Source organism: Aulonocara sp. 'chitande type north' Nkhata Bay, linkage group LG12, assembly GCF_057382095.1.
Source record: "Aulonocara sp. 'chitande type north' Nkhata Bay isolate Kocher_YH1m ecotype deep benthic linkage group LG12, A_spYH_male_GT1.1, whole genome shotgun sequence".
NCBI classification, from domain to species: domain Eukaryota; kingdom Metazoa; phylum Chordata; class Actinopteri; order Cichliformes; family Cichlidae; genus Aulonocara; species Aulonocara sp. 'chitande type north' Nkhata Bay.
In genome coordinates this window covers 33771321-33783735 of record NC_141355.1, presented here as the reverse complement: position 1 = coordinate 33783735, position 12415 = coordinate 33771321, and the positions used below count along the sequence as shown (strand labels likewise).

Here is a 12415-nt window from a genome sequence, read left to right as displayed (position 1 = left end):
TCTGCCTTCTAAAAAATGCTTTAAGGATGTGTTTTTTGTTGGTTTGACACTAGAACCACTGAAATGATTTGCTCGAAATAAAAAAAATGTAGTTTTCTGCAGAGGGTTGATGGGAACAAAAGCTGTCATCTTAATTTAAACTCCCGAATAAATGTAACTAGTGAGAGGTCATAGACCAAATTGTAAACACACACCTGCAACTGAATCTTATTCAACCCTTAAAACATTTATGGTTTGCACACAATCCCTTTGTTGGATGTCAATGCAGGAAGCAGGTTGCCCCTAGCTAATGAGTAATATCCCCTCTTACACTGTCCCTAACCCTTAAGTGCTATGTGCTAACTCGAAAAAGCTGCACTCTCATGCATTTTTGATGCCATTAGACCAGAAACAATTGCACGCTGCTTTCAGATAATGGTTTAAGGCAATGTCAGTAACTTCTGTTCATTTGGAACAAAAAACACATCATTATTATCCTGTGCAGCACGTCAGTGTTACTCCTCTTGTTTGTCAGCGAAAAAGTAAAAACACACAGCTTTAAGGTAGGAGACTGGTTATTATTTTTTTACATCACTGAATTTAGCCTGTTATCAAAGTTCAGCCCATTCTCAATCCCAAAAAAACAACACTTTTATCAAAGCCCCTCAGAGATACACAAAAGGTGTCCTCTGGCACTATGCTAATAGCGAGAGATCTCTCACTCCCACCTTATATATGAATGCTTACAGACCTCTTAACAATACATTTAAATGCAGTAATTGGTATTTTTAAATGTGCCAGTAAGATTTAAAGCCAAACCATAGTGTTTTTCCCAGTCAGCTTCAAATCAGTGTTTACAACTAACCAGTGAGAGAAATAAACCTAATGAGCAAGTGAAAACGAGGAAAACAGACTCTATACCTAAACTTCCTGAACAGGACACAAACTGCAGTCCCCTGGCTAACCATCCTGTGACTTACTACTCGACTTTACTTTTAAAGAAGACTCATCTCTGGGCATCTAATTACCACAATTCACGCATCGAAAGACACCAATAGCATTTAACACAACGGCAGTATTTGACACACCGGGATGAGAAAGCTTTTCAAGTGTCTGCTTACTGATGCTGCAGGCCAGAGGGGAATAAGAATTTGCAGTTACAGTGTCAGTTTATTCCGATATTTACGGTAGTATATTGACTGTAGCATGATTTCTCAACAGAAGGAGAAATAAGCCTTAAAATACCCAAATCACACTGTTTATCCAACGTGTTTTGCCAACTGTAATGTAGCGGGGACTCTACCGCCCAGTAATCATATCAGTTTTTAAAGCAGAGAAACAAGAGCTGACAAAATCGCTGAAAAAGAAGAAACCACTAACCACTAACTAAGATTTAGGCCATGTAATGTTTTGTTCAATTTGGTAAATGTTGACGCCTTTGAGGATTGTGAAGAGGGTTTAGCTGAATAAAATATGCTGTGTTTCAACTGGATATAGATGTAAGATTTTGTTCTAAAAATACAGACGTGCTGTTTTTTAATGGCCTATGTAAAAATACTTTCAGAATTGAAAGTAAATTGCCAAACGCAGCCGTCTCACTGTAGGCATTTCAGGTTGCCTGAAAATAAGCCATTTGACATGGCAATAACTGAGAAATGAAACTGAACCAGTGGCAGCACTATGAGAGTCCTAAAGAGTACTTACGGTGCCAGCAGAGAGGATGGAGCGATATTTTGGAGCCATTTTACACACTGATTTGGTTGTAGGTCTCCACTTCATGTCTGTGTAGTTGAGCACTGCATTGGTTTCCTGTCCTACAGCTGCCAGGTCTCCAAATGCTTGATGAACCACAGATTTTTGCAGATGGTGTCTGTGAGAAAATGCTGCATTTAGTTTTCATCATGACAGAGATGATTGTGTTATATTAGAGCCAATTTTGCACGTCAGAGAATGGGATAAAAGGTAACGTCGGAAAAATATCAGACTTTATTTCAGCTACGTTTTGTGCCATTTAGTAATCATAGAGCATCTGTTACAAAATGAATTCTTGAATGTTTTTCCACGTGAAAGATTAAATGATTCATTGGATGAAAATGTTGGAAGAATGTATAATAAAGCCACATAATTCTCATTGTTTGAGTAACCTAAACGGTTTGGACAGATCAGTCAGTTTGAATTCTGGACTTTGATTGGAGTTAAAACTTCTCAGGGATAAAGGTTCAGTCATCGAACTGTACACGCCTACATATACATATATATATATATATATATATATATATATATATATATATATATATATATATATATATATATATATATTTATATATGTATATATTTATATATGTATATTCTCAGTGATAAATGACTGAAATGATTAATTTATATCAGAAAGTATCCAGATATGCTTCTAGCTTTTAGAAATCTTTATGCAGTCAGCCCAGTATGACCCATAAAAGACATCTTTCATAGTATCACACAACCAGAAATTTGCTATATGTCATTATAATTGAGTGTATTGATCTCTAGAGTGCATTTGCAGCCATTTTCTGTGCAGCTGTGATAAGGCCCGGTTGTGCCTGAGTCTGAGGAAGTCACCTCCACCTTATCAGTCATCTCTGCGATGTGACCAAGAATTCGGCAGACACCTCAGACTGATAAGATTAACCAAGGGAGCGGGCTGGGGGTGGGGTGGAAGTGGGGGCGCTGGGCCTACCTGTCCTCTGTTGAAGATTGGCAGGAAGAAGTCTCTGACTCTGACCTCCGATACCGCCGTCTCCGACGTGAGTGAGTCCGAGAACTGAAACAAAACAAAGAAAAAAAAAAAAAAACACGTAGAGAGGAAGCTAAGATTATGATTAGTTTTTTTCACAAAAAACTCCACTAAAGTAGCTTTACATAATCCCTGTCTTCTTGGGCTTGACTTTGGTTTAGCTGTTCAAAACATATCTTTTTGCGCTCTCTTCCCCCTCCCTTTAAGACAACCATTTTATCTGATCGGTGGGCCATTGCAAACACAAGGTCTCTACAGCCTGGTGTTAGGACTTCTGTGTTGATTGGCAGGAAGAACAGTCAGAGCTGTGTGATATATTAAGAATATTTTCTTTTTGTAACACCATTCAAAGAGCAGGAAAAGAGGAGTAAAGCGTTTTAATCATAGCGATTACCAAGACTGACTTAATTATTTGAAACTTTGGCAGTTTTTGCAATTGTATTATTATTAGTATTGTAACTAAATAAATAAATGCATTATTTATTCCATCAATTAAACATACATTGTACAGGATTTACAACAAATTTTACTAATGTCCCAGCTACACATGAGACCTATCAAGCCAAACATGCAAGCAAATAGCATAGCTGCACTTCTCCAAAGATCAGCAGTACAAGAAAACCATTATGCAAACCATTTAGTTTTGAGAGAAACTTGAATTTCTGTTATATGTGTGCCTCTACAGTAAGACCAAAAAAAAGGATTACGAACTTATTAAAACTTTTTTGGGCACCTTTCTTTTGTCTTCCAAAGTCTGGCTAACCTGGAGGGCCAGAGAGTTATCCAGAAATCACACTTTCCAAAGTTTATGTTCATAGTACAGGACAGTTTGCCATGACCTGCGTATGTCATTCTCAAACAGAAGCCTCCTCTGCTATTACATGAAGCAACGCAGAATTGCTAACTGGCAAACAAATCCACACTGACTCCCAACAACTTTACAAATTTACAGCCAAAATAAATATATTTAGAGCCTGGTCTACCCCCTCTTTATGATAAATATGAACGAATACATGTGATGAAGAATAAAAATCGAACTTTTAAATTGTTGTTCTTTGTTCTTTTGCCTTCCTTCAGCTGCTCCCATAAGGGTCGCTACAGTGGATCACCTACCTCACCCTGGCACCTTCCTCTGTCACACCAACCCTCTGCATGTCCTCCTTTACTACACCAATGAATGTTCTCTGTGTTCTTCCTCTTTTTCTCCTGCCTGGAAACTCCATCTTTAATGTCCTCTGTCCAATATATCCATGATCCCTTTGTGCAGTTCCAAACCATCTCAGCCCTTCTTATCTAACTTTGTCTGCAGTCCGCTCAACCCGAGCTGTCCATCTGATATACTGATTTCTACTTCTGGTCATCCTGGTCACTCAAGAAAATATGAACATCTTCAGTTCTGCCACCTCCAACTACACATCCTGTCTTTTTGTAAGTGGCACTCAGTAGTAATGATCTCACTACCATCCTGTAAACCTTCCCTTTCATCCTTTTGTGCCTTCTTTCACGAATCACTCCTGACTCTTGTCTCTGCTTTAAATGTGCATATAATGTACATCGCCACTTGGAGTGACAGGTTGATGTTATGTTCTGTTCTCTATTCATTTGCACTAAAATACATTAAAACATTATCTCTTTAGTTTTTCTAGTAAGTTCATTGTGGTGGCTATTTAGCTTCTTTTACAAAGCAGAGGACTGCCATATACACATTTAATTGACATGTGCTATTTGTCCAATTATCTGCAATTCAGCAGAGGCAAAAATGGCCTCACTAGTAGTCCTTTAGTTTGGATAAATGCAAGAAAACAAACTCAAACCACAATACTCCACATCTGCATGCTTTCACATTGTTTATGTTGGACAGCCAAACATTTCTAATTGGTAGCAGCTATAGTTTTTCTCCTTTCCCCACATTTTTAAACAAGAGTAGTGCTAATGCAAAAAAGTGTCTTGTAGCCTACTGGTGGCCAGAAGTTTAAAGATGAACAGACCAAAAATGGCCCCTGCATACGTTTTGTCTTGAGAAAGATGTTCACAAAACAGAATTAGATTCTCATTTAATATCACACTGAATTATGGATGCTCCTCTTTAATTGAAAGCTGGTGACTAGACAGTTCTGATTTTGCCATCCAAAAAAAACTGTCTTGGAAAAAGGTGAGGCTTTAAAATGGTAGTCAAGCCAGTCTGTTATGGTGCCTACATCTATATTTTATGTGCAGTCTGTGGCCTTTCTCCACCTTGAATTTTCAGCTATCAATGTAAGTGTTTACAGTGGAGTGACTACTTTTCAATTTAATATTCTGTTTACTGTTAAAACAACACTGAAGACATTAAGGCTGTCAAATTTTAGTCATATACTGTATCGCCAAATCGCAACAACAGTTGCCTCAAGGTAGTTCATATTGTAAGCTAAAGACTGTACAATAATACAGAGAACACCTCAACAATCAGATGATACCAGCAACCTCTGTGTGACAGTGGGAAGTTAAAACTCTGTTTTAACAGGAAGAAACCAAGAACCAAGGCTAGATGGATCCATGCTTTCATGTGGTTTTTGCCAAATCCTGTCCCTATCATCTGAACATCAGCGCAGAAATCAAGACTCATCAGACCAGGCAACATATTTTCAGTCTTCTGTGTTCCACTTTTGGTGGGCTTATTCAAAATGTAGCCTCAGCTTTGTGTTATTAGCAGACAGGAGTCATTTGACACCAAGTGTGGTATCCTGTTGCTGCAGCTCGTCTGCTTGGAGGTTCGATGTCTTGTGTGTTCAGAGATGCTCTTCTGCATTCCTTGGTTGTAATACGTGGTTATTTGAGTTACTGTAGTGCTCATATCAGCTCATAGCAGTCTGGCCCTACTCCTGTGAACCCTGACAACAACAACAAGGTCGACAAGCTGGATCTGTAAACCCTAGAGATTGTGGTGTTGAAAATTTCAGCAGCCTGACCGGCACCAACTACCAAAGTCTAGGGATGGGTACCGGTATCCGGTGCCATGATGACATAACGGTAGTAACCAGACCGAAAAACAGCGCACATTTCGGTGTTTTATTTCGGTGCTTTTTTTTCCTGAGCTGTGATACACTTTGATTTCTAGCCAATCATTTTACGTTTCCGAGGATAGTAGGCGGGTCCAGGTACGTACGTTCTTTTAGAGCAGAGCTACAGATTAAAAATGCCCAAGGCGAAGCGGTCAAAAGTCTGGCTGTACTTCACAGCAAAATATGTAAACTCAGCAGCCTGCAACAAGTGCTTTAAGCTGATACTGTGATACTGCGCAAAGGAGGTAACACCTCGAATCCAATGAAACACCTGGCGACGCATAGCGTTTTTTTTTTTAAAGCCGAAAAATGCGCCGTATTTGATAGTTTGCTGCCAGACCTCACACCGAGCACATCTACTGCGGGTGGGTTGCCTGTTATCGGACCCGGAGTTAGCAACATCCCCCAAAAACACGAAGAGGAGAGTCCTGGCCCCTAGCCCTGCCAGTGTAGCAGAAATGATGAGGATGATGATGCAGCAGCAGCCGTTCTTCTCTGTGTGAGTAGCTTAATGTTGTTCGTGTGTAATTTACGTTTAGTAGGCTAACCACGTTATTAAATTAATGTATGTAAGGTGAACTAGCAAACATCATCATAGCTACATGCGGCTGTCTTCTTGTTTGATGGCAGATACTCCCTTCACCCTGGCCAAAAAGGCTAAAATGACCAAAGAAAAAGTGGAGAACAGCTAAACATGAGAGGTTTTTGGAAAAAGTTTGTGTTTTTTCCATTGTTTAAGCACTGCTTCCAGCCAAGAGTGATACCATATATGCCACATAGCTGCAGAAAAAGCTAACATTGTTATCTTTTTACAAAAAAAAACAGCTGAACATGAGAGGTTTAAGGATCAATTTTGTGTTCTCCATTCTTTAGGCACTGATTTGAGCACCGTTTAAGCACCGGCACCGTTTCAAAAGTACCGGTTTGGCACCGGTATCGGCTAAAACCTAAACGATACCCATCCCTACCAAAGTCTCTTAAGTCAGTGGCCCCCAACCCCCGGGCCGTTTATAGCTCCATGAGCCATTTGGTACCGGACTGTGAGAGTTGAGGCTCGAGTGTGAAATTTATGGTTTTCAGAGTTTTTATCAGTTTTTATCGTTACTTTCTTTAATTGTTTTTATCGTTAACTTGTTTTCTCTGGGTCTTTTCCTGTGTGTTATGAATAAATCTTCTTTTTTTTGGTACTGGTACTGGTTTTATTTTGTAGTATTTATCCACGGCAACTTTTTTTTTTTTTTTTTCACAGCATATGTGATTTATTCTTAATAAATTACATTTTCCATTGAACCACATCATATAACAGTTTACATCCTGAGCTGATATCAACATATCAGTTAGAACGAAATTTGATGATTGAACATCAACTTTAAAAAAGCACCAGTCAGGAAGGGCACAGTGTGAGAATAACACAAGCATTATTGAATTTCATCCTTACTTTGATTTATTCTTTTTTTGTGCTTATTGCTCCAGCTGCACATGGAGTCCACACCTTTCTCACTGACGTGAGTGGTTTCGATAAAGGTACAGGGACACTTGCCTCTCTCAGTAAAACCTCAGAATTTTCACTCAAATTAAGGATTTGTTTTTCAAGTCACATTAAGAAAAGCATCCTTAAAGATTGTAACTACTTTTTCCAAGTGCTCTCAACAAGTAAAGGCTCAGTAGTAAGACAGCGTGCAGTAATAAGTAATATCTAAAGTTAAAACAGTTATATCTTTTGTTGACTTTGTTGATATATCCACGGCAACTTAAAGGCTGGTCCGTGAAAATATTGTCAGACATAAACCGGTCCGTGGCGCAAAAAAAGGTTGGGGACCGCTGCCTTAAGTCACCTTTCTCCCAAATTCTGAGGTCAGGATCAGAATCAGGAAGAAAGGTCAAATACAGGCATTAGTGAGGTGCTGCCATGTGATTGGCTTATTAAATATTTGTGTTAACGAGCAGTTGAATGGGAGTGCCTGATAAACAGGCCAGCTTTTATTTATTTAACGTCAAAATGGCATATGTCACATCATCACCTTATGTTTCTTTATTGGCTACTCTGAGTGACAGGTCACATTAGCGAAGGGAAGAGTATAACAGAATGACAAAGTCATGAACGAGTGAAGTGATCTGAATAAAAGAAAAGAGAATAAAGAGTTGTAGTCAGCTGGAAAGCAATGGTTTCCGTTCAAGTCAGCAGCTACCGAACATGGCTCTGTGCTTACAAACAACAATGCGCTCATCCAAAGTCAAATTATAAAATTTTGCAAGATCACAGCATGAAATTGGTTTCTCTTACCCTCTTTCACCCATTTTTCTCTCTTTGTGGCTCAAGTGTTCAATCAGTTTTTCTGTTTGCAAAGGTTCTTTCACACTTAGCTCAAGAAATATAAAAGCGGTACGTTTCTGTATTCACCTATCTTGCCCTTACAGGATAGTATTTTGCAGTATCCTCTCTTTTTCCTCCTCGACAGTGGGTATTCTGAAAATACTGGATGGACTACCATTGCTGGAAGAAGAGGAGGTTGTGAGGGGGAAAAAATAGTGTAGGGCCTGGAGAGTACATTCTGATGCAACAGTCACACACTGACCTTTTCTTGTGCTTGCGTTCATCCTTCCTCTTATGTTTTAAACTTGAAGAGCTGTTAGGATGAAAGAGAATAATATCATGAGAGAGCGGTATTGATACTGACGAAGCCTGCACAGACAGCTTGCATACTTGCTGATACTAAAAGAGAATTGCGTTTCAGGTGGAAATCCAGTAATCTTGCTGAAAGCAGGCACCAACTGTTACACAGGAACTCATCCTGTTATGAACCGTCTTTCTTTTAGAAATGAGATGTGCACAGTGCAAGCAGACATGCAGAGGTTATAGAAGAAAAAAATCATATATGTACCTGTGTTTTGACTTCTTGGAGGTATACCTGAAAAGGGAAACAAGATGATTTAAGTCATAAATATAAAACTCGTGCAACTGTTTTTGTATATTGTTTTAGCATTTACTGTACTTACCTGTGCCGCTTGCTTTTCTTGGAGCTCTTCTTCTTCTTCTTTTTCTTCTTCCTCGGTGGTGACAGGCTGTAAGAAGGAGACCTAAATAAGGAAAAATTTTAAAATAAATATGAATTTAAAGCATTCCTCTGCACAAACCTTGGTTTATTTATTTCCACACCAACACACATCACACTGCAGTGTCATCTAATTTTGGAAACTGACCTTTTCCTCTTCCTCTTCCGCTCAGACTTCCTCTTCTTCTTCTTCCTCTTTGGCCGAGGGGAAGGTTCCTCATCAAAGGACGGACTGTGAGCAAATTCAGAGCAGAGGGGACACGTTTGTTATCTTTTTGGGATCCAATGAATGATACACAGTCTTACATTCAAGAATTTCACAGCGATTTTTGATCTACTGAATCGAAAATATTCTGACTTATATTCTTTCAAGATTACTCAATGCAGAAGCCTTTACACCTATAAAGAAATGTAAATGAATTTCTAATAGCTCAATATCCCTAAGAATTATGCTGTACAGTTTTAAAGCTTGGACCAGCTGTTTGTTTAACCCTCCGGGGTCCAGAGTATAATTGGCTGTTGTTGACTACTTTTGATTATACCTCTATATTTTACCTTGCCTTGTTTGGTATCATTCTTTTCAGCAATGGTACCACATGTCTGAATTTAAAGGTTTTTTTCTTCTCATTTTCACATACTCTATTAACACATTAAATCTAAAATCAGATGCGAATGCAAATATAAATTGTAAATTTAATATACATATATATATACATATACATATATATATACATATACATATATATATATACATATATATATATACACATATATATATACACATATATATACACATATATATATATATATATATATATATATATATATATATATATATACACATATACATATATATATATATATCTATATCTATATCTATATATCTATATATATATCTATATATATATATACACATATGTTTTTGTTTTTGTTTTTTTAAATAAACATTTAAAACTATTTACATAATAATCAGGTGTCCATCAAATAGGATGCCACACAAATTATTTTTGCCACTCCAAAAAATAGTTTCTGTCCACTATAAGACAGAGGAGCACATCACAAGCCTGGTACCTCCAGGCCTGACAGCAGGAGGTGTATCACTCCTCCTGTTTGCCACCTGGAGTCAAACTCTACATTGCAATCTGCCTTTGGTGGCTTTTTAGCAACTGTGACATTCAGCCATTGCCCCGTTGTTTTGACAAACAAAACAAAACAGACGACTTAACTACACACTAAATAAACAAGACAAAACACTAAACGTCACAAATCTCTCAAAACTCACTTTCTTTTTCTCTCACTCTCACTGCTATCACTCCTAAAACTTCCCCCTCTTCCTAAATAACCAAATGTCACATGTTGCCATCTAATATTTGGATTGCTCAACATGGTACATTTGTCCACCAATAGGAAAGGAATGTTTTTTCATGTATTTTTAAGTGCTTGCAGGACTTGAAAAAATGCAGTTTTTACCCATTTTTTTCTTCCAGCAGACAGGAAAAAATATCATGGCCTATCAATACAATTTAAAAATTGGTATATAGTTGGAAGCACTTTTAACACAAGCTGAAATGGATTCTCAGGGAGACTACATCTTGCTGCTATGCCATCTTAAATTGATCATGTGATTTGGGTCCGTCGACCCCAGAGGTTTAATTATTGACTGGTTTACGCTTTACTCCTAAGCTTATGTGGTTAACTTAGTAGTTTCCTATTTTCACACCCAGTATTTACACCACAGTTGTTATTTGCAGCTGTATTTGTATCAAACTGATGAATCAAATTCCTGCAGCCACTGTTTTTTTGTTCTGCTTTTTTTTAACCACACCCTGAAGGAAAAACATAGCTTTACTGCCCAAAATGCTTCACTATGTTCAAAAGCTCTGTAGCCAAATATATAAAGTGTAACTGGTGCCAAGTATTGTTTACTGGAATATCAAAGCTTTTTTTTTTTTTTTTTTTTTGCTGAAAAGCAGCCTTCTACAGGCCAGAGGCAGAAGTTTGCCTTTTGCCAAAAAGCATTTTCAGGTTGGCAGAAACCTTTAGGAAGTTAGGAAAAGTCAAACAATAGAAGTGGTATAGGGTTGAGGTGGATGAATAAATGTTGCGGATGAAAGCACTGGACTGTCATCCAGAAGAGTGTGGTTTGTAAATGGTAAAAATAAATGGCCTGTATTTATATAGCTCTTTACTAGTCCCTAAGGACCCCAAAGCGCTTTACATATCCAGTCATCCACCCATTCACACACAGGTGATGGCAGCTTCATTGTAGCCACAGCCACCCTGGGGCGCACTGACAGAGGCGAGGCTGCCGGACACTGGCGCCACCGGGCCCTCTGACCACCACCAGTAGGCAACGGGTGAAGTGTCTTGCCCAAGGACACAACGACCGAGACTGTCCAAGCCAGGGCTCGAACTGGCAACCTTCCGATTACAAGGTGAACTTCCAACTCTTGAGCCACGATCGCCACGATTTGTCTTCCATTTGCTATCAATTCTACTAAGTTACTAAGTTATTCATTGTATTATTTGTATGGCTAAAATACACCTAGTGTAACACCTCCCAACTAATTAGGCATTTACTTTCATCAATTCATGGAAGATAGTTTGGCGGTGTAATACTATTTTTCAGGATACACACACACACACACATAAACACACACACACACACGAGTATGTGCAAAATCTGCACAATCTACAGTTCACAAATCCGTGGTGGAAAATTTGTCTAAGGTGTCAGGAACATGAAAAACACTGCTAATTAAAAAAGTTTGTTTTTGTGCCATAAATGCAAATTAAAATGTTACTGAGGATATAAATATATAGTATATAAAGATCCAGAAAACAGTCCAAGTTAAACTGCTCTGTGGTCTAGTGAATCAAAATCTTTTTTTAAAAAAAAATCATTGCACTAACATTGTGTGGGGTAAAGGGAAGCAGGACTAGCCTGGTTGTACTTCTTTGGTCCTTCACACAGACAGCTTTGCAAACCGCTGTCTAAAATTTGTAGCATTTACTGTGACAAGGGGGCAGTTTAGGCGAACCGCCACAGCCACTGTACTAGTACACACTGCCTGATAACTTGTACATCTGTGAAGGCACCATAAATGCTGCATAATATACAGATTTTGGAGCAACATGGGCTGCCTTCCTTTTTCCGAGAAGTCCTTGTCTTTCTGAACAGCAAAATACCAAAACAACATTCTGCATGTATTGCAACAGCATGACTCAACAGCGAAACAGTCCGGGTGCTGTAACTAATCTGCCTGCAGGAAGCAGAGAACATTTGGCACACTATGAAATGGAAAATATGTCAAAGGAGGCACTGGACGGTTGAGCAGCTGAAATCCTATATCAAGCATGGGAAAACATTTGGCTTTCAAATCTACAGTAATTGCTCTCCACAGTCCCCAAACATTTTTGCTGTTAAAAGACGACTTGGAGCAAAAAACAAAACAAAACATATATATATATATATCCAATGATCTACAAATGATTTGTAGATCATTGCATTGTGATTTTATTCACAGCGTCAAAGTCTTTTTTTTCTTCTTTTTTTTGGAAACTGATTGATA

The 12415-nt window shown here is 38.4% G+C and overlaps 1 protein-coding gene across 2 annotated transcripts in view; it reads right to left on the bottom strand.

Annotated features, from left to right (window-relative positions):
* srrm4 (serine/arginine repetitive matrix 4) overlaps positions 1–12415 on the bottom strand; it is a 62810-nt gene that overhangs the window by 8176 nt on the left and 42219 nt on the right. For both annotated transcript variants that reach the window (XM_086315248.1, XM_086315249.1), the window contains 6 exons: positions 8992–9075; positions 8788–8868; positions 8673–8699; positions 8367–8417; positions 2693–2776; positions 1684–1849 (listed from right to left, as the gene is read on the bottom strand). In XM_086315248.1, the coding sequence (XP_086171374.1) occupies positions 1684–1849; positions 2693–2776; positions 8367–8417; positions 8673–8699; positions 8788–8868; positions 8992–9075 (493 nt within the window). The remainder of the gene's footprint in view (positions 1–1683; positions 1850–2692; positions 2777–8366; positions 8418–8672; positions 8700–8787; positions 8869–8991; positions 9076–12415) is intronic.